Consider the following 20,435-nt stretch of genomic DNA (forward strand, 5'->3'; position numbering starts at 1 on the left):
ATCAAAAACTAGATTGTTGCCATAGGTCGTGCTTTGCGGCGTCGACACCTTAGTTGTTTATAACTGACGACATGTTATGTGATGCATTAATCATACTAAAACACGTGTTTTGACGTATCTGATCTAACGTAGTGTAATCTATATAAGCATTGTGGTTCCAAAATGAGTACTATAAGACATAGTGTGTGTGTGTGTGTGTATTATATTATATGAGTACTGTATTTAGTTTAAATATGGGAAAATAGTAAATACTCGGATTTGAATGTCTATTTATCAATGTTTTTTCTTTTCAATGTTAGAAATTTGGATAATCGAATACATGTTGAGTATTAATCTATACATGAAACAAAGTTTTTGATTTTTTTTCATAAATTTGGATATTCGTTTAAATATCGAATTTGTATCCATAATTTCGGATAAGGGTTCGGATATTAAAATTCACCTTCCAATTTTTTTGAATATCCGAAAACCAGAGAATGCAATCTTAAACACCCCGACTTAAAATTACTCATCACATCTATTTATCTAAACATAGGAAACGAATTGACTTTTCTTCAAAGAAAAATCAAATCCACAAACCGTAGATCAGTTCTGTTAATATGCAATGAAAAAACATGTAAATAACAACTATTACGACAGACATGCCAACAAATAATCCTGATGTAGACATCAATGTAGACATGATTGTCAGCTTGATCTGGTTCCTATTTAGGATCTATGTTACTGATGGTAGTTCCAGATTCTTAAGGGTACAGATTTCGCAGTATGGAGAGAGAGAGGAGGTCGAATTGTATGTGATGTTATGATTAATGGCTAACCTAAAACCCTCACTACTCATCTCCTTAAATACATCCAAATGAAAACCTTAACTAAATTAGGGTAAATATGTTCATCAACAATTACCAACTAATATATTATAAGGTTTTCATATATTTTGATCTATATAATATAAATGATTATAATAGCTACATGATTAAATACTTATAGTTATAAATTTAATCTTACACAAACAATAAATCATTTAAAAAACAAAATCAATTAATAACAACAAGTTATTTCTCGCACCTTTATACGGCTTATAAACACCATCAACAAACAAAACAAAGTAGGATACCCTTCAACATTATACTTCTGAGCCAACTCAATCGCCCTAACTGGAAATCCGATGCTCTACTAATAAATATTAGATTTTTAGAGAGAGAGAAAGTTAAATATTATCCAAAACAAAGTATTCAAAATCAAGAACCCGGCTCTGTTTTTGCACCGAGAAATATGACAAATTAAGACCCGTTTCAATGTTTTATGATAGTTTGTATACAATTGCACGACTCTGTTTTTTGCATCGAGAAATATGACAAATTGAGAGCCAAACACCTGATTCATGTTTGCTGATTTCAATAGCCATGTTCATACCCAAATGGTTGTACCTCTGTTTCAAACTCCATACACCACCACTGGACCATTACAAAACACTTGTACACCACCACCAGACCACCTAACCACAACCTACTAAGGTTGTTCACAAGTTGAGCCTAACCAAGCGGACCTTTGCTCGTCCATGGCTCATTTACAACCGAGCGAAATCTGAACAAGCATATTCGAGCACGTAATTTTCTGAGCGAGCGACGAGTGGTTTGAACAACCATAGATCCTGAATGTTTCCTTCGATGTCTCCCCTATCGGGTCACGACTAAGGTCCAACTGTCTGAGGATGAGGCTCAGGTTGAGGTAGGTGAGGCAATGAATATATAGCAAATAACAATTGGCTCATTGTGGCGTCTGGTGAGAGCGAGATACGATTGACGACTGATGAGAGAAAGAAGTCAAATACTATCACTTCACGACTTAGAGTTTTACTGCCGTTGAACCCCTTGTTGCCTGAAACCCCTTGAATACGATTAACTGCTTTCGATTAACTTGTTGCCTGAAACCCCCTGTTTCCGGTTAACTGTTGTTGTTGAACCCCTAGTTGCCTAAAATACTTTGTTCCCAAATGGTTGAGAGAGAAAGAGAGAGCTCTAATGATTATTTTAAACAAATCACGCGGACGAAAAACGTAATTTTTTTTAAACGGTACATTAACTCTACGTAAAATTTAAAAGGAAACAAGAATCCACTTAAATTAATTGTGACAATATACAAATCTCTTATTTCTATTTCTGTAACGTAATGATGGCCATAAATCTACATATTATGTCATAGCACATGAGTTAGATTTTAGACCTAGATAGAGTTGACCCAAACCTCATGGCATCTTCCTCACTTGTCCATCCACCCAAGAAATTAAACAAACCCTTCCACATTTAAACTTCCAGTCTTCAAACCCACCTCCATGAACCTTCCATTTTTCACACAACAATCACACTTTTCTCTCTCTAAAAAAATACACACTTTGACTAGTCAACTTCCCCATTCTCCATTCTTTAAGATCCAGATTTCACCTTAAAACCCTCCAAGACTCCAAATTGTTATATGGGTCATCAATCTTCGCTCAAAATTTAGTAACTTTCATCACTTTCTTTCAATCTTGATCCATTTTCTGCAAAATCCCATCTGGGATTTGTGGATTTATCTTCAAGAAAATGGCACCAAGCTCTGTGGTGGTCACAATAGACAAATCAAGCAACATCTCTTTAGTAGAAGTTGATGATTCAGAAACATCTGTGTTTCTTGAAAAGCAAAAAACAGCAAGCACAAAGCAGTTTTCTTGGCTGCTTTTACTCAAAGCTCAAAGAATCCTCTCTTTCTTCCCATGGATAACAATGGGGTTCTCCAAGACTTTTCTTTCTGTTAAAAAAAGGATTGCTTTATCAGATTCAATCAAAGATGAAGTCAAGTACAAAGAAAAGATCATGTACAGATTCATAAGAGCATTTCTTGCTATATCTATTTTCGCTTTGTGTGTTGAAGTGTTTGCTTATTTTCAAAACTGGGACTTGAACTTTATCCCTAATGAAGCTATGGGACTGTTACACTTGTCTTACATGGGTTGGATTTCATTCAGAGCTGAATATATTGCTCCATCTATCACCATGTTGTCACACTTCTGTGTGTTGCTGTTCTTGATCCAGTCTCTTGATAGATTCATACTTGGAATTGGCTTCTTTTGGATCAAATTCAAGAAAATAAAGCCAGTGATTAACATTGATGATCAAAGCTATGATCTTGAAGATCCTTCCACTTTCCCAATGGTTCTTGTTCAGATCCCTATGTGCAATGAAAGAGAGGTACCAAATCACAAAAAAAAAAAAAAAAAAAAAAAAAAGTTGTAATCTTTTATCAATCTTTTGCTGATTATATTTGTGGGGGGGGTTTTGTAGGTGTATCAGCAATCAATTGCAGCTGCTTGTCAACTGGATTGGCCAAAAGACAGGATCTTGATACAAGTTTTGGATGATTCAAGTGATGAGGTTTTACAGATTTTGATAAGAAATGAAGTGAATTTATGGCAAGAGAAAGGGGTGAACATAATCTACCGACACAGATTTGTTAGAACAGGATATAAAGCTGGAAATCTTCATTCAGCAATGTCTTGTGATTATGTCAAAAACTATGAATTTGTTGCCATTTTGGATGCAGATTTTCAGCCTAATCCGGATTTCCTTAAACTGACAGTTCCTCACTTTAAGGTAACAAACTTAATATACTATATATCTCATCAATAATTGGTCACACACTATATATTTAGCAACTGTTTCACTTTTTTTGTGTTGTATTATTGTTTTTGTTTGTTGGTGATTAAGCAAAATCATTTAAAGGTTAATTATTTTCACTAGTGTTGTTCCAGTATGGTACATTGATTCACAAGTGCTTTTAATTTTTGTTTATCACCTAAATATGTGGTATTTTTTAGATGTAAATTGATTAGGTGTCATTTTCCTGTGGGCCTGTGAGTACCCCTTCTCTGTAAGCTATCTTGTTCTCCGTCGGTTACCAATTCTCCGAGCTACCCTTCCTCTGATATCCCCTTCACCCTCCACCCGCCGCCACCAACAACCGACCCCCCCCCCCCCCCCCCCCGTGCGGACAGATCAAGACTCGAACTTATCGTAAGTCAGTTTGGTGGCGGTTGACTTGATACAGGGATGGTGGGTGGTTGCAGGGAGGTGGCGGCAGTGCTATGGTTGGAGGTGTGTGGTTGTAGAGTGGCGGCAGTGGTGCGACAGTTGGAGGCGGCGGTTGGAGGTTGATGGTTTTATGTTTTATTTTCAAATTTACTGCTTCTGTCTTCGTCTGCATAAAACGTCCATAAAGGCATCGTCGCTTGTACGCCACATAAATGTCATCGGATAACAAATTTGGTTATGTTTATAGTAGCAAATAAACTCAAAAGTTCGCATACCGTTATGGTACTAAAATGGATACATTTACCATATTAATACATGTGTTAAAGTAGAAAGCTAGTAAGCCTTGTTTTTTAGCCCAAAATACTTGATGGTTAAAGTCATAAAGTTAGCCGGATGAAATCGTCTAATGATCCGTAATTTTCGGGTGATTTCAGGGGAAACCCGACTTGGGTCTTGTTCAAGCTAGGTGGTCATTTGTGAACAAAGACGAAAACTTACTCACAAGACTACAAAACATCAACTTGTGCTTCCATTTTGAAGTCGAACAGCAAGTCAACGGTCACTTTCTCAACTTCTTCGGGTTCAATGGCACTGCGGGCGTGTGGCGGATCAAAGCGTTGGAAGAATCCGGTGGTTGGCTTGAAAGAACAACGGTTGAAGACATGGACATTGCTGTTAGAGCACATTTGCATGGCTGGAAGTTCATTTACCTTAACGATGTGCGAGTTCTTTGCGAGTTACCCGAGTCTTATGAAGCTTATAAGAAACAACAACATCGATGGCATTCGGGCCCCATGCAACTCTTCCGTCTCTGCCTCCCTGCAATCATTTCTTCCAAGGTTTGTTAAATTCATTATTCATCCACTTTTTTTAAAAAAAAATATATGAAAATGGGTTCAACTATACGCACACCACTAACACATCATACGGGCCGTATGAGGGCTTATACGGAGTTGTATAAGTGTTATAGTAGATAATCATATGGCTCGTGATGTTTATACGGCCCGTATGAATTGGTGTTATTACACATCATACGTGTCGTATGATGTGTTAGACTGACAAAGGCCATATGGCCCGTATGACCGTTTTTGCCGTTTATACGTCCCATATAGTAGCACCCATGAAAAGTTATTAAGCTTTTTATGTTTTTGCAGATATCAAAGTGGAAAAAGATGAACTTGATCTTCTTATTCTTCCTCCTGCGAAAAATGATCCTACCCTTTTACTCTTTCACCCTGTTCTGCGTAATCCTACCGTTAACAATGTTCATACCCGAAGCCGAGTTACCAATCTGGGTCATCTGTTACGTCCCGGTTACAATGTCAATCTTGAACATCATCCCATCACCGAAGTCATTCCCATTCCTAATGCCATACCTGCTGTTCGAGAACACAATGTCGGTAACCAAGTTTAACGCAATGATCTCGGGCCTGTTCCAGCTCGGAAGCGCCTACGAATGGGTCGTCACCAAGAAAACCGGGAGGTCATCAGAATCAGACCTGTTGGCATTCGCAGAACGCGAATCAAAAAGTTTCAACGAAGAAAAGATTCAACGACGGTTATCGGAGTCCGGACTCGAAATGCTCGGGAAACTGAAGGAACAAGAGACTCCTGCAGTTAACGAAAAGAAGAAGAACAAGATTTACCGGAGGGAACTCGCACTCGCGTTCCTGCTGCTTACTGCTGCTGCTAGAAGTCTGTTATCAGCTCATGGTATTCATTTCTATTTCTTGTTGTTTCAAGGTTTGTCGTTTCTTGTGGTCGGGTTAGACTTGATCGGCGAGCAGGTAAACTGAAAACGGGCCGAGTTTCGGTTATATGGATTTAGTGTCGGTACATACGGATTCAATAAGGAGATTATCCCGTCGGATATATAGAACGATATACGTGAAAGGATATCAGAGTTGATTTTTTTTTGGTTTTGTTGTATAAATAATCACAAGTGTTCTTAATTCTTAAATTCGTTGTTCAGTTAATAGTGGTCGATACTTACCTTAAAACAGTTATTATATAAAGATTCATTTCGTGTTACATTGTTGTTGATTACGCTTTTTGGTCGAGAATCTTGAGATCTTGTTGAAGTAGTAAACATGTATTTGAGTGTGTTGTTTACATTCTAGCGATGTCACATGTTTTGCGTCGTGGAAATAGTTTCTTGCATAAATGCAGGGTAATAATGCGTACATCAGGATCAGATTGATTTGCGCGTATTCGTATTATTAGTTATGCCTTGAAATTGCGTGTATTCGTACCGGGCACATGAAGTATTGATTGCTTTACAAGTTGTGCCAGAAAGGTCATATGTCATAACAGCCATGTGAAGATTCACATTCTTGAATTCGAAAGAGGAGCCACAAAATAAGCGGGACCGGAAAATATTCAATATATATTTGCAGGAATACGAATAATAAAATTCTGAGTTTATACAAGCTACCCACTAGCCAGATTGAGGAAGATCTAATCAAAGGTTCTTTTTGTTAATTTATGTGTATGTAACGAAATGTGCGGGTTTGGAAGATTGGATAACGTGTCAGAGTAGGTAAAGTTTTGAGACTCGTCCAAATGGACTTTTTGTAATGTCATAGTATATGTAACGAAATGGGCGGGTTTGGAAGATTGGATAACGTGTCAGAATAGGTAAAGTTTTGAGACTGGTCTAAATGGACTTTTTGTAATGTCATAAATAGTTGATGTATTAAATATGATTATGAAAAATGTTATTAATATCAAGATTCATTCTTTATGAGGCTTTAGATAAGTTAAGCAATCATGACGTATGGATTGATTTTGGTAAGAAGGGATTACATTCGGATTCATTTTAGTCTACTCTAATTATTAATGTAATAAATGGTCAATTTGGACAGACTCAATTTGACAACGACCAAGTTGATTGGTTCAAATAGACATAATATTCATAACCATTGTTTGTCACCGCCACCTATTGGTCACCTTCACAACCTAATGATTGTTATTGCAACAACAATCAGTGATCTCCACCGCCATCGTTGTCGCCTCCCTAGGTTTTCAGCGTTGTCGCTAGCAGCCATAAATATAAATATAGCAGGTGAAGCCATTTTGATTTTTTTTCTAAACTCTATTCCAATCCAACATAATTTAAGCACGATCCTGTTTAGACCCGAACTAAAGTGACCTTTCAGAAACAACCTATTTTCACCCGATTCCAATCCAACCTAATTTAAGCATGATCTTGTTTAGACCCGAACTAAAGTGATTTTTAAAAAATAACCTGTTTTCACCCAAAGAAAATTTTCACTTGAACTCGTGCCGGCCGATATTATTATTTTTTTATTGTAATACTCCTTCAATATCGATATTATTATTTTTTTGTTATTGAACGTATTAAGGTCAATTTGGGTCTGGTCCAATGGGTTTCGCCCTATGTCCCTATCCCCGACCAACCCACTAGGGTTTGGCCCACCCATAGTTATCAAAAAGGACTTCTCCATACTTAAATGAATGAGCCTCTCTTGCATTTTTTTTTCTCTTTTTCAACCTAATCTCTCTATACAAATTATGCATAAGTTAATGCTGTAAAATATTGGATATTGGTTAAGAACTAATATTTGAGATATCGGTTATCGCGATGGGATATCGGTAATTTTAATATCATATTAAATTTATATATATAGCAATTTAACACTAACAACACTCTCCTACCATTAATAAATTAACCTTTTACAACTTGCAATACACTAACAATTGTAGCAATTAGGAACTGACTAAGACTTAAAACACCAACATTTAAGAGTAAAACACTAATATCAGCAATAAGAAGAAAGACCAAAGGTAGAAATAAGAAGAAAGGTACTGATATCGGGAGAATCAGTGATATATTGGTCAAATATCGGTCAATATTGCCGATATTTTGCACTGGTATCTCGGTAGGGTACCGATAACCGATATATCTGGATATTAACTACATAGCTTATAATACGCAATTCTTCACTAGCTTGACATGTCGGCTATGCAATTAATCGCAACGATATATCTGCATAGCCGACATGTCAAGCTAGTGAACAATTGCGTATTATAAGCTATGTAATAAATATCCACGTTTTCATCGTAAGGCATTTTAGAAGGTTGCAAGCATATTATAAACATTTGTGTGACTTCCGACCCATTTAACTCAGTTGACCCGTTAGAGATAAAACATAGCTCATTTCAACCTGTCACTCATTTTAGGGTAAATGAAAATATAATCGTCATTCTAACCGCATCATTTCTTTGTCAACTTTTGGTTCATTTAGGGGATCTTGGGTGGAATGACAATTGGGGACTTTTGTTCAACTTCTGTAATATCCATAATTCCCTTAAACTATAATTTGTTATTTGAGTAATGATAATTAAACAACAGAGAGTACAAATCTTTGGGGGCCATTTTTTAGGGAAATAATATTTCTCAGGTTTCATTTATAGTCTTATTTCAGGTAAAAGATGTTGGATGCATGAATGGTTTTTATACATATTTATAACTGTATTGAAACTTTCAATAAATCTCCTGACAACACCAACCAGTGATATTACTACAATCACCTAAAAGATCCAAAACACAAAACATAAATGAATGAATACACCCTCTATTGGGTGGGTCACCTTATTATCTAAAAAACAATAATGATATTAATATCATCCATAGAGGTAGGGGACGGGCGCTTGACATCGACACTCCCCGTCTTGATCGGCCCTCTTTCTCCTCCTTGTCACGGGCGTCACTCCCTCTCTTTTTCCCTCTCACATCCTCCTCACAAATGAGCCTTTAGAGACAAATTTATCGGTGTCTCTCTCTTCTACGTCCTTTCCGGCTGTTTCTCTTTCTTCCACATTGGACCATCCTTGGTCCCGTATTTGTTGCATCAAAGAAATGAAAGTCAAAAAGCTTGAAGTGTTCACTGATTCGCTACTAGTATCAAGCCAAGTCAATGACAGCTATGTCGCCAAGGAGCCCAACATGAGAAGGTACAAAGAAAAATCGAAGGAATTAATGAACACCTTCCAGGCATGCAACATCAAACAGATTCCAAGATCCCAAAACAAAAAGGCTGACGCCTTAAGCAAATTAGCGTCCCTCACATTCGCCCACCTCACAAAAAAGGTGTCGGTTGAAGTGTTGAAGGCTCGTTCAATCGACGAATTGGAAGTACAAGATGTGGTCACCGAGGAAGATCCAAATTGGATGACTCCCATAAAGAAATTCCTTCAAAACAACGAACTACCCAACAATCAAATAGAAGCTGAAAGGGTAAAGATCAAAGCAAGACAGTATGTGTTGCAAGGAGAAATCCTCTATAAAAAAGGATACCTTGCACCATTGCTAAGATGTGTGGGCCCTGAACAAAGCAAGTATTTGGTTAAAGAAGTGCATGAAGGAATATGTGGAGCTCATTTCGGAGCTAGGTCGGTGGTTGCAAAACTCATGAACTTGGGATATTTCTGGCCTTCAATGCATCGGGATACCGTCGAGCAATTGAAGAAATGTGATGCCTGCCAAATCCACTCCCCAATACCAAAAAGTCCCAAACATGACTTGGTCACCATAACCTCAGCATGGCCATTCCATAAATGGGGAATGGACATTGTTGGACCATTCCCTCCAAGCAAAGGGGGAGTAAAATTCCTGTTGGTAGCAATTGATTACTTCAGCAAATGGCCAGAGGTCAAACCCCTTGCCAAAATCACAGGAAAGCAAATCATAGACTTTGTATGGGAGAATATCATATGCCGCTATGGGCTGCCAGGGGTAATCGTCACCGATAATGGGAAACAATTCGCTGAGAAACCCTTCAGCCTTTGGTGCAAGGAGTATAGGATCAACCAAATCTTCAGCTCAGTGGCTTACCCGCAGTCAAACGGTCAGGTTGAAAGGACCAACAGAAGCATAGTGGAAGGCATCAAAACAAGATTGGGGAGATATGAAAGTAATTGGCTGGAAGAATTGCCTAGCGTTTTATGGGCAATCAGAACAACAGAAAAAGCAAGTCACAGAAAGACACCTTATAGCTTGGTATTCGGATCCGAAGCCGTAATCCCCGCTGAAATAGGAGTTGTAACCCAACGAATTGTCAACATGGATCCCGAGGTAAACACACAAGAGACCATGTTGAACTTACAACTCTTAGAAGAGGCCCGGGATCAAGCAGCAATACAAGAAGCCAAATACAAGCAAAGGATGGAAAGCTATTACAACAAGAAAGTCAAGAACGAACGATTCAAGCCAGGGGATCTAGTCCTCAGAAACAACGAAGCAAGCAAAAAAGAAAATCAAGGGAAACTAGGCCCGAAATGGGAAGGTCCATACACCATCCTCGAAGCACACAAAGGAGGGTCCTACAAGCTGGGAGATCTAGAAGGCAAAAGGCTCCCAAGGCACTGGAACGGAAAAACTTTAAGAAAATTCTATGTTTAGAAAGTTTGGTTTGTAGCAAAACAAAAACCTTTTGTAAAAGCAAATGTTGCTTGAATGAATGAAGTTACTTTATCAAACTTGTCTTTCTATCCTAATATCAGGTTGAGAACCTAGCAAAAAACTCCATGGCAAGGGCCATGTAAGGGGATGAGCTCCCAGGCCATATTGCTCAATAGGTTCAAGGGTTGAATGGACCTATATAAGGGGTGAATTCCTAGATCAATACAACTCCATGAGACTTATCAAAGAAAAACAACAATGTCTCATAGACAGGTTTGAACAGCCTACACCAATCGTTCCTTAAGTCTAAAAAATGTACTCAATAAATAGACTTACGAAATCAAACAAATTACAACGAAATAAAAGAAAAGGATAGATACTACGTCTTGATGATAAGCACTAAGGCAAAGTGACTGCAGCACTGAACCCTTTAAAGTGTAAAAAACATAAAGACAAAGTAAACAAAGACAAGGCAAGAATAAATAAACAAGCCTATCAACCAAACATACAAACCAAATCAGAAGCTACCCAAAGTTCAACAAACAGGTACTGAGCCTGAAAGGTTAAAGGCTTCAACCCATCAGCAACCATACAAAAAGCTTGAAGGGTTGAAACCCCACAAAACAAACCAAGCAAATGGAACAAACAAAAACACCAACGATAACCATCATGTCATAGTTAGAAAGGCCATAAAAGACCTTCATAAGATAGTCAAAGCAAGCCCTAGTGGCTTGCAAATTAAACTAGTGTTCAACGGCCATATAGGCCTAACCAACCATAGGAACCTTAAGGGTTCCCAAAACCTAAACATTGTTTAAAACATTACAAAACATTAAAGTGTTTGCTAAGAAAGCTACGAATAAATGTCAGTTATCAGAGGGCCTAGAACCTTCACCCTTCGACTTTTTGGCTTTCTTAGTCTTCTTCATCTTGGCACCTTCTTCACCACCAACAGCAGAGGTTTCCAAACCAGCATCCTTCGAAGTTTCAGGCAGACTCGAAAGGGTATCATCACTGTCCCCAGAGTAAGACCTCTTCCTCGACAAAGAACCCAAAACCTCAGCACAAACCTTCTCATTCAACCCCTCAGGCTTCAATCCCTGTAAAACAGACAAAGGCTTACCAGAGCAAGAGGATACCTCATGAATGTAAGGGTAGGTTAGCCTCTCCATCTGCTCAACGGAAGCCTTGAAGATATCAGAAGCCTCGGGGCGAAACATGGGGGACTTCTCCAAAGGTTGTCCAGATTCATGAAGTTTATAGCCAGCAGTAAGGCCTTGATGCTTCCCCAGGTTCAGCAGCTTTGTGTAAACATCACCAAGGGCAGAGTTAAATTCCTTGGAATGCAAAAGGTAAGTAACCACCTGCTGGAAACCATGCTCGATCAACCATTGATTGTCCGCAGTCACCTGACCAACTGAAGCTTTCAACCCTTCCTTTTCTTCACGAAAAGCCTGCTGCTGGACAGACAAGGCCTCTCGATCAGCCTTCAACTTCAACAAATTTGCTTCAAAGCTCTTCCTCAGGTCACCCATCTCAATGGCATGCATCTTCTTCAGATCATCAACCTCTTTCTTCCACGCCGCCCCCTTCTCTGCAAACCCAGCCACTTCCTTCTTCATCGATGCTAGGGAGGATTTCATTTTGTCCTTCTTCTTAGAGAAATCCTCATACTCCCGCATCCTTTGGCGAAAGCGTGTAATCCCTTGAGGAAGCATGGCAGCAAGGTTGCAAGTAGTTAGAACCATGCGAGATAACATAAAGTCATCGTCCGTCTCAGCAATGGTTTCACGAACAGAGGGAGGAGCAAGATGACTAAGAGCATCCTCACAAACGGCAGCATCCTTGAAGGTATCATCATTCTTCACTTGCCAAGCAGGGACATAAACACCTTCAGGATCCAACCCTCCAGCGTCCCTGCTTGATGATTCTTGAACAGGGGTAACCTTCTTACCTCGAACCTTCTTGCCATGAACAACCAACTCCTTATCTTGTTCAACACCCGCTTCAACCTGATCCTCCGAAACCTCAATATCATCAGTCAAATCCACTGGCTCAGTGGAAGTGGATTGAGGCCCAGCTTTCAGCAAACGCCGAGAAGATCGGCGACTTGAAGACTTAGGGGCAGTAGACTTGGTAAAACCCTTAACATTGGCAACATTAGCATAACCCGTGCCCTCAAACCTTTGCTCAGAGGTTCTCACCACAACATTCTCACCCGGAACAGTTGGAGCATCTTCAAAAATAACATCGGACGTGTCGTCACTCTTGATGAAATCCAAAGCAGACATAACTGCCATAAAACAAACAAAGAAAAATAAGTCACAAACAAAGTAAAGTAAAAAGGCATAAAAGGGGAAAATGCATACCAACGCCATTTCTCATTAACACCGGATCCCGATCGGCTTTTGCCCAAATATTACTAACCCCTAAAAGCACTAACAAATGTTCGGGAAAGGGACGAACCCTCGAAGGGCACCCCCGAATGGCTGAAAGAAAGGCATCGTTCAAATCAGACTCAGAAGGTTCCGGATCATTGAGAACAGCATCCGGACGCCTCCATATCATTTTAAAAGGAATGATAGAATCAGAAACCCAGAAAAATTGATCCTTCCAGGACCCAAGGGTTGTAACCATTGATGAAACAAGGCAAGTATCAACCTTTGTCGCTTCAAAAGTAAACCAATCGCCATTTTTGGCTAAACGAAAAAACCTCCGGAAAAGCAACAGAGAGGGATCATAGCCAAGAGCACGACAGAGCACTTCAAAGTGCAAAACCCTAGCCATTCCTTTTGGATGAACTTGCCCAAAAGATACTCGGTAATACTCAAGCAAGTTTAGAACAAAAAGCGAAAAAGGGTAACGAAGATTGGACCATTGAAAATGGCGACAATACAAAGCAATCGAACCCGGAATCGGTTTGTCAATAGAAACATCACAAGAAGGGGCGGTTGGATTAAACTTTTTATCAATACCATATTCAAGGCAAAATAGGTCTACCTCCTCTTGTGTCATCCGAGAGAATGACCTCGCTAAATCCTTAAGGGCACCCATGATAGAACAAAGTAAAAGTGAAAATGGAGAAGAGAAACTAACCTGAGGAAGGAAAAACTGTGAACGATTGTAAGGAAAATGAAGAAAGTTTGCAACTGTTAAAATAAATATGAAAGTAAAGTAGGGGTATTAAAGGTAAATAAATAATCTCTGCCAATCCGCCGCCTGACACATATCAATCAAATCAACTGTCAAATCGTTTCAAATTCAAATTTCAAAAAAGTAACTGCCTCAAACCTTTCAAGCCTCCAAGCAACGAACCTTTCAAGCCTTTAAAAGACATGCATAAAAGTCAGAAGTCTTTGAGTGTACTACCCCAAAAACCTCTGACTTGGGGGGCTGACGACGGGGGTAGCCCAAGGATAAACAAAATGATTAATATGCAAAGAGCTTAAAAGGTTGAAAGGTTCATCGGATGAAAAGCTGTAAATTGAGGGAATCGAGAAACAGTAACTAGTCATGTCTAAACAGCTCGTCCCACCAACTCACGCTCACCAACTCACAAAGTCAGAGCAGGTCTGCACAAGCACACTCTATTAACCAGGGGTCCAAAGCCTTCAACCCCAAAAGGGGAAACCCTCCATAAGCAAACAGGTCTCGCTAGTATAGTCCATACCATTTCGGGAGGTGTCTTCCACTATAAGAAGACAACTCATAAACACTTCAAAGACATTCCGAAAAGCAGAGAGATTCCTCAATCTCTGGTCATTCAAAGAGTTCTTTGTCACTTCCAAATAACTCTTCATCAAATTCATCTCATTCATTCTATTTGCTTTCTTTTCTGGATCCGAGCCGGCCTTGGAGAAAGAACTTCAAAGCAAATAATCCAAACATACTAGTGAACCTCCTTCCACGTTTTGCAAACGTGGAGGGACCCCGCGACCTGCGTTAGGCAAAACTGAACCCTTCAGCCCTTTTGCCTGACCAGCCCAGCTACCATCGTTGGTCCCGTATTTGTTGCATCAACAACAGGCTTTCGCGATGGAAACGATCTAATATGATTGTCAATGTGAGGCAGACCCATTTGATAAAGGCATATGCTTCTTGGGGGGGGGGGGTCACGTTCAAGCCTAGGCAAAGGAATAATTTAGAATTTTGATGTAATATATAATAGGAGTAACATTTTCCATTAAAAAAATGAGAATAAGCAAAACGATGATCAAAAATTGTATTGAGTAATAATACACAAACCAAAGTTTAATACAAACCAAATAACAAGAGGTTTGCTTGTAAGGGATGTACAAACAAATCTCTGAGAAGTCACTAAGAGATAGAGATCATAACAACTAATCGAAACTCATTTAATTTACAGTTTCGGTTTCTCTCACACAAAGACGATTAGAACTGTTACAATTTAGTAAAGGGTCGATCTACTGGTATCATGATGTAGCATTTTTACGGTGGGTGTCATATGCTCCCACTTTGAATGGGTTTGTTTGATGGAGAGTGGAACCATTTCTAATGTTAATAGAGAATACGAGATTCTATAGATGACTTGTTAGGAGTATCTTCAAAAAGACAAAATACAAATGTATATATTTGAATGGAGTCTTAGGAAATCATAAAAGAGAAACATAGACTTGGTTGGCTATGGAACACAATGCTTATGCTAGACGGTATGGTTGGAGCCCTCCATTGCGACATATCATCACCACGTAGGACCAAGGACTTCGTTGCCCTTTTAGAATAAAGCCCACGCTATGGAATAGAGCCCATTTTTTAATATTTCTAACACTTAATTATGTTTTTTTTTATATTTCTTACATTTAAATAAATTGATAAAAAATCAAACATCTAAATAAACTAAAAATAAAAAACATAACTTTTAAATAACTTATAAAAAACATAACATTTAAACAACTTAGAAAAAAATATAATACATAAAAATAAAACATGAAGCATATAAATAAAACAAACGTAATCTAAGGTCGTGCAGCGAAAAACCCCCCATTCCGGGCTCGAAAAACCCTCCAAGCCGCAACATGATTAAACGGCCTTAAGTATTTTGCTTCATACTCGGATCGTGCCTTGGCAAACGCTACATCCTCGGTTACATCTTCCTCGCGGTTCAACGTAGCGACGTAGCACCTTTCAAAATTTGAACACTTTTGGCGTATATGCACAAACCTTCCGAAAATTTGTTCTCTTCCACAAAAATTCTCACCGACACGTACGTAGAATGCGGTCCTAATCATGCTCCAAATTTAACATTTAGTGTAATTTTATGAATTAAAGTACAACGCGATGAAGGACGTTAAATGCAATTTACCCAATAAAAAAAAGTTATAGCCTTGTGTGGGAGGGTTTGGGCTTGGTGGTTCACCATGGACGAAAGGGAAACGAAAGGTTAATGAAGTCCGATATTTTGGCGCCAATAACCCAAAACCCTTCTACCAATATCCGTAACGCCACTGCCTTCATCATCGTCTCTCTGTTTTCCTTTGGGACTCCTTCGTCTCAAGATCAAGCCATCCGTTAGATTCGAAAGGTACAGATGCTTCCTTGATCTTCTTCAGTATCATGTAACTTTTTAATTAATTTGAACTTCTTCATCGTAATATCAACAATCATGTATTCAGCCAGTAGGAAAATGTGGATGATTATGGTTCCTATTTAGTGTTGATTTGTTATCTGGTGTTAGCTAGGGCAAACTGTTCGTAATCATCAATGGAGGATGAGAAAGACGCTTATTACGTTGTCAGGAAAGGAGACATTATCGGTGTTTACACAAGTTTGAATGACTGTCAATCTCTGGTAATAATGTTTACACATAAACCCTATATTGAGTTTTTTTTTTTTTTTTTTTAAATGTTACATGGTCTGTAGTGAGTTTTCGGATTTTTTTTTAATCTAGGTGATCCACTAGCAGTTGTGTGGTGATGACATGGCAACAGCTCCACCTGAATTGTTGCCATGTCATCACCACATCCGCTAGTGAGACTAGCGGATCACCTAAATTAAAAAAGAATTCCAAAAACTCGCTACAGACCATGTAAAGTTCTTCTGTCTAAAAGTAAAAAAAATTATGTCACATGTGCAAATTGTTTTGTTTTGAACTTCTCACTTAATAAATGATGGATGTCTGTTTGTTTTAATGCTTGGTTTGTTTTGTAGCTGTGTGGTCCAGATGTTGCTGTGTTTAAAGGCTATCGCTTGTCAAACGCTGCTGAGAAATACCTTGCCACACATGGGCTCAGTAATGCAATATATTCTGTTGGTGTATCTAGTGTGCAAAGTGATTATTTTGGCCAACTTATTCCCTGTCCTTTTCAGGTTAGACTATTTTGCTCACTTGAATCCTTTTGATACTTTCTATTTATATTATTACTCTTTCAACTTTCAAGACGTACAAAACCGGGAGGAATTTGACCTGGTGTTTCAGAATATATAGAACTGATGCTTCACCAATGTCCCTCTGTGCATATATGTCTGTAGATATATATATATATATAGGATTCAGGTCAAGGGAAAACTCCTACGAGTTGTGAGAACTTAGAGAACTCGGCCTTCCCGTGTGAGGTTTGCCCTCATTTTTTTCACACCTCTAGATTACAATGTTACAAAGACGGCCGTAAAAAAATCGAAGTGGTCTTTGGCCCCTTACAGCTGCTGTTAAAAGTAGATTTTTACAGCATTTACGACTGCTGTAAATGAAAAGAAAACAAGTTTTTTTTGGAAAAGTTATTTTTTTAGGATTTTTGGTAATTTTTGTTTTGAGAAAACCTTTCGTAAGGCCGAGTTCTCTAAGTTCTCACAACTCATATAAGTTTTCATTTTACCCTAACCCTATATATATATATGGCCTATATATATAGGGACACATTCATAATTGAACAAAGTAAAAGAAGGGGACCTTGATAATCATATTATACACTTGTATGTAGCGCTTGACAGATATAATGGAAGTTTAAATAGAGTAGGGTAGGCTATTACATAACCGCCTTATGCAGCACATTTAAAGCGAAAGGTACAAGTGTTTATGCGGTTCTCATGCTTCTCTACTTAAAAGCGGTTCTTGATGAACGTACCTTATTCACATATATGTATGTCTTATTTTTCTATTTATGTATACATATGCAGTATCTATGTATGCGCATGTTGAAATATGTATTCATATATGTACACATGTGTATATGTATATACAAATATGTTGGAGGATGAGACTGTTTGTATACTTATATTTTCCTTGGGTTGGGGGCTTTGCTCAACACGTGGCAATAGTGGGGTCCACCGGACCACCCCAAAAAAAAAGTGGGGTGTGGAAGCGGCGTTGGGCAGCCATGTTGGCTGACTTTATATCTTTTTAATGGTCAAAAATAAACACCCAACCCTGGCTAGCCAGCTCACCCTGACCCCCCCCCCCCCCCCCCCCCGGGTCAGGCTCCATGGTGACGCTGGCTGGGCAACGCCAAACCCAACGCTGGCACGGAGTGGCTTAGCCAGCGCTGGCTGGCTTCCCCCGCCCAACCAACGCCACCACTCCCCGCAGTCTAAGTCCCCTATGTGTGTCTCACTTTTCTCTTTTTGATATTAATTTCTATATTTGGGTTATGTTTTATAATATTTGTTACCATGTTTCAGCAACCCGTTAGTAGCAACGCTCCTGCTGAGAAGAAAATGAAGGTATTGCTCTAAAAGAAGTTGTATTGAAATATCAGGCATTATCTTGAAGTGATACCTGTTTTTTATTCTTTTTTTTTCTGATGTTGTTTGTGTATGATGTTCTTTTTTTGTAGAAAGATGTTGGATCAACTTCTTTATCAGAAGCTTCTCAAAGACAGATTCCTGAAACCGAAAGCTTTATTGAAGCTCTGCCAGTTTCTGCTTTTTGTGTGAGTTATTCACACCATTTACTTTTCATTTAGTTTTTATTTCCACTAATTGTAATAATTTTATAAATATAAGATAAATGATTTTCTTACTGTTTTTCTAGTGCTCATGTATTCTCGAGTTTGACGGTGCTGCAAAAGGAAACCCTGGACCAGCTGGTGCTGGGGTCGTGCTACGTGCAGTCGACGGAAGTCTGGTATGAGTTACTCAACTTAAATAATAATAATAACACACTCTTCGTCATTCACAATAAATATCTGGTAGCATAACTTTTATTGATCATATATTTTGTAGGTTTATCGTCTACGTGAAGGTCTAGGTGTAGCGACTAATAATGTTGCTGAGTATCGAGCTATGATTTTAGGGCTGCGTTATGCTCTTGAGAGAGGATTTAGGCATATTCGTGTGCATGGTGACTCTAAACTTGTTTGTATGCAGGTACCCCTTTCCCTTTTCCCTTCTTTTGTTCCTGATATATTTATGTGTTATATTTTTCGAAGCTCTTTGGCATGATAATCTATGAACACAAAGAATACACACACATTGAAAACGAACCGAACAAATTAAGAAAATAAATGTGTTCACTGTTCATGAACACTTAGCGAACCAAATTTTATGTTTGTGTTTGTTCATTAAGGAAATGAACGTGTTCGTTCGTTAATTTTAAGTAATGAACGCAGACGAATGTTCATGAACAGAAATGAGGGCAAACGGACGTTCATGAACACATATGAACTCAAACAAGCGTTCATGAACAAAAGCGAACGTATATTAAATTTCGAATAAAATCGGCATCTTTTATCACCAATTTACTTATATCCACCCGTAGTATACTAACCTAATATTTATCAAACATTTTAAGTAAAACAAATTACGCTAATACTTATTAAATGTTCTATTATTGGAAATTTTGAAATATCCCGAACAAAAATATAAAAACTAAAGACACTAATGAACATAAACGAACACGTTACCGAACGTTCACGAACATAATGAATGAACGAAATTTCTTGTTCTGTTCGTTCATTTATTAAACAAACGAACTTCCCGCCGAACGGTTCACAAACTGTTCATTGAACATTCGGTTCGTTTGCAGCCTACACATATATATTTGCCTTTTTTTAGTGTCTGCATACTCATGCTGGGATTTGTTAACACATTTTTGACAAATTAGGTTAATGGTTTGTGGAAAACAAAAAATCAGAACATGGCTGATTTGTGCAAAGTGGCAAAGGAGCTTAAGGACAAGTTTCTATCTTTCCAGATTTGTCATATTGAAAGGGTATATGTTTTTAGTTAAATTTTAATAAATTAATGATATGTTTTTTATATTCTTTTTTAAATTGTTGTAAAATTTGGAAGGAATACAACTCAGAAGCTGACACACAAGCCAACCTAGGTGTACATCTCCAGAGTAAGAGAGGCCTTTTTGTTTATGGTTTTGTATGATTTGAAGTGTTTGTAAAATATCATATATGTGTGTATGCAGATGGTGAGGTTCAGGAGGAAGTTGATAGGAGATAGTTTAAGCTTCAAAGTTCAAACCCCTTTGTAAAGTGGTTGGTCAACAAGCTTTGAAAAACCTTAAGGTTCTTGTGTTGGTCAGACTAGCAGCATACAAACCTTGCTCTTTTGAGCACAAGTTTTTGTTAAATGTAGTAATCTGTTTATTAAATAAATGGTCTATGTCATATGCTCGTTTAGCCTCACAAGCTTAATTGAGCTCACGCTGTGAAGGTGTGACTCGTTTGTTAAATGATGTCCAAGGTAAGACTTGAGATTGGGTGGGGTAAAATTTTAACGAGTCAAGCTCAAGTAGCTTATGATTAGTTTGACACGCCCTTAAGTCCGATAATGTTTAAAGCCTTAGCGAAAATTAAATTGGGTCAAACAGGATGAAAGTTATTTAAATGTTTAAAAATCTATATATTTTTATTGGGCTAGCAATTGTATAGAATACTTTTGAAAGTTTTACCATCGAAAAGTGGTAAAACCATGTATAGTCGTTAGATGAATAATGCCCTCACTTTGGGGCGTTTTCTGCCATGTGGCAGTCCAGT

The 20,435-nt window shown here is 38.4% G+C and overlaps 2 protein-coding genes across 3 annotated transcripts; both read left to right on the top strand.

Annotated features, from left to right (window-relative positions):
• Positions 1 to 2,199: 2,199 nt before the first annotated feature.
• LOC110879277 (xyloglucan glycosyltransferase 4) lies at positions 2,200 to 6,130 on the top strand. Its single transcript, XM_022127701.2, has 4 exons — positions 2,200 to 3,227; positions 3,321 to 3,629; positions 4,502 to 4,906; positions 5,222 to 6,130. Exons 1-4 carry the CDS (start codon positions 2,583 to 2,585, stop codon positions 5,861 to 5,863), a joined length of 2,001 nt encoding a protein of 666 aa, XP_021983393.1. The 5' UTR covers positions 2,200 to 2,582; the 3' UTR covers positions 5,864 to 6,130.
• A 9,700-nt stretch (positions 6,131 to 15,830) lies between these two features.
• Positions 15,831 to 20,050, top strand: LOC110879278. Of its 2 annotated transcripts, none has more exons than XM_022127703.2 (10): positions 15,831 to 16,033; positions 16,191 to 16,299; positions 16,660 to 16,818; positions 18,127 to 18,168; positions 18,282 to 18,377; positions 18,479 to 18,571; positions 18,670 to 18,813; positions 19,550 to 19,657; positions 19,738 to 19,789; positions 19,865 to 20,050. In XM_022127703.2, the coding sequence occupies exons 2-10, from the start codon at positions 16,213 to 16,215 to the stop codon at positions 19,897 to 19,899; spliced, it is 816 nt and encodes a 271-aa protein (XP_021983395.1). In that variant the 5' UTR covers positions 15,831 to 16,033; positions 16,191 to 16,212; the 3' UTR covers positions 19,900 to 20,050. The 2 variants fall into 2 exon arrangements, with proteins under 2 accessions (XP_021983395.1, XP_021983394.1); XM_022127702.2 differs by having other exon boundaries at positions 15,832 to 16,033; positions 16,187 to 16,299.
• Positions 20,051 to 20,435: the final 385 nt, after the last annotated feature.

Source organism: Helianthus annuus, chromosome 9, assembly GCF_002127325.2.
Source record: "Helianthus annuus cultivar XRQ/B chromosome 9, HanXRQr2.0-SUNRISE, whole genome shotgun sequence".
In the NCBI taxonomy this organism is placed as follows: Eukaryota; Viridiplantae; Streptophyta; class Magnoliopsida; order Asterales; family Asteraceae; genus Helianthus; species Helianthus annuus.

Coding starts and splice junctions, on each gene's coding strand:
- LOC110879277 (XM_022127701.2), top strand. CDS start 2,583: ATGGCACCAAGCTCTGTGGTGGTCACAATAGACAAATCAAGCAACATC. Junction 3,228..3,320: donor CTATGTGCAATGAAAGAGAG/GTACCAAATCAC, acceptor GGGGTTTTGTAG/GTGTATCAGCAATCAATTGC. Junction 3,630..4,501: donor TGACAGTTCCTCACTTTAAG/GTAACAAACTTA, acceptor GGGTGATTTCAG/GGGAAACCCGACTTGGGTCT.
- LOC110879278 (XM_022127703.2), top strand. CDS start 16,213: ATGGAGGATGAGAAAGACGCTTATTACGTTGTCAGGAAAGGAGACATT. Junction 16,300..16,659: donor TGAATGACTGTCAATCTCTG/GTAATAATGTTT, acceptor TTTGTTTTGTAG/CTGTGTGGTCCAGATGTTGC. Junction 18,378..18,478: donor TGCCAGTTTCTGCTTTTTGT/GTGAGTTATTCA, acceptor CTGTTTTTCTAG/TGCTCATGTATTCTCGAGTT.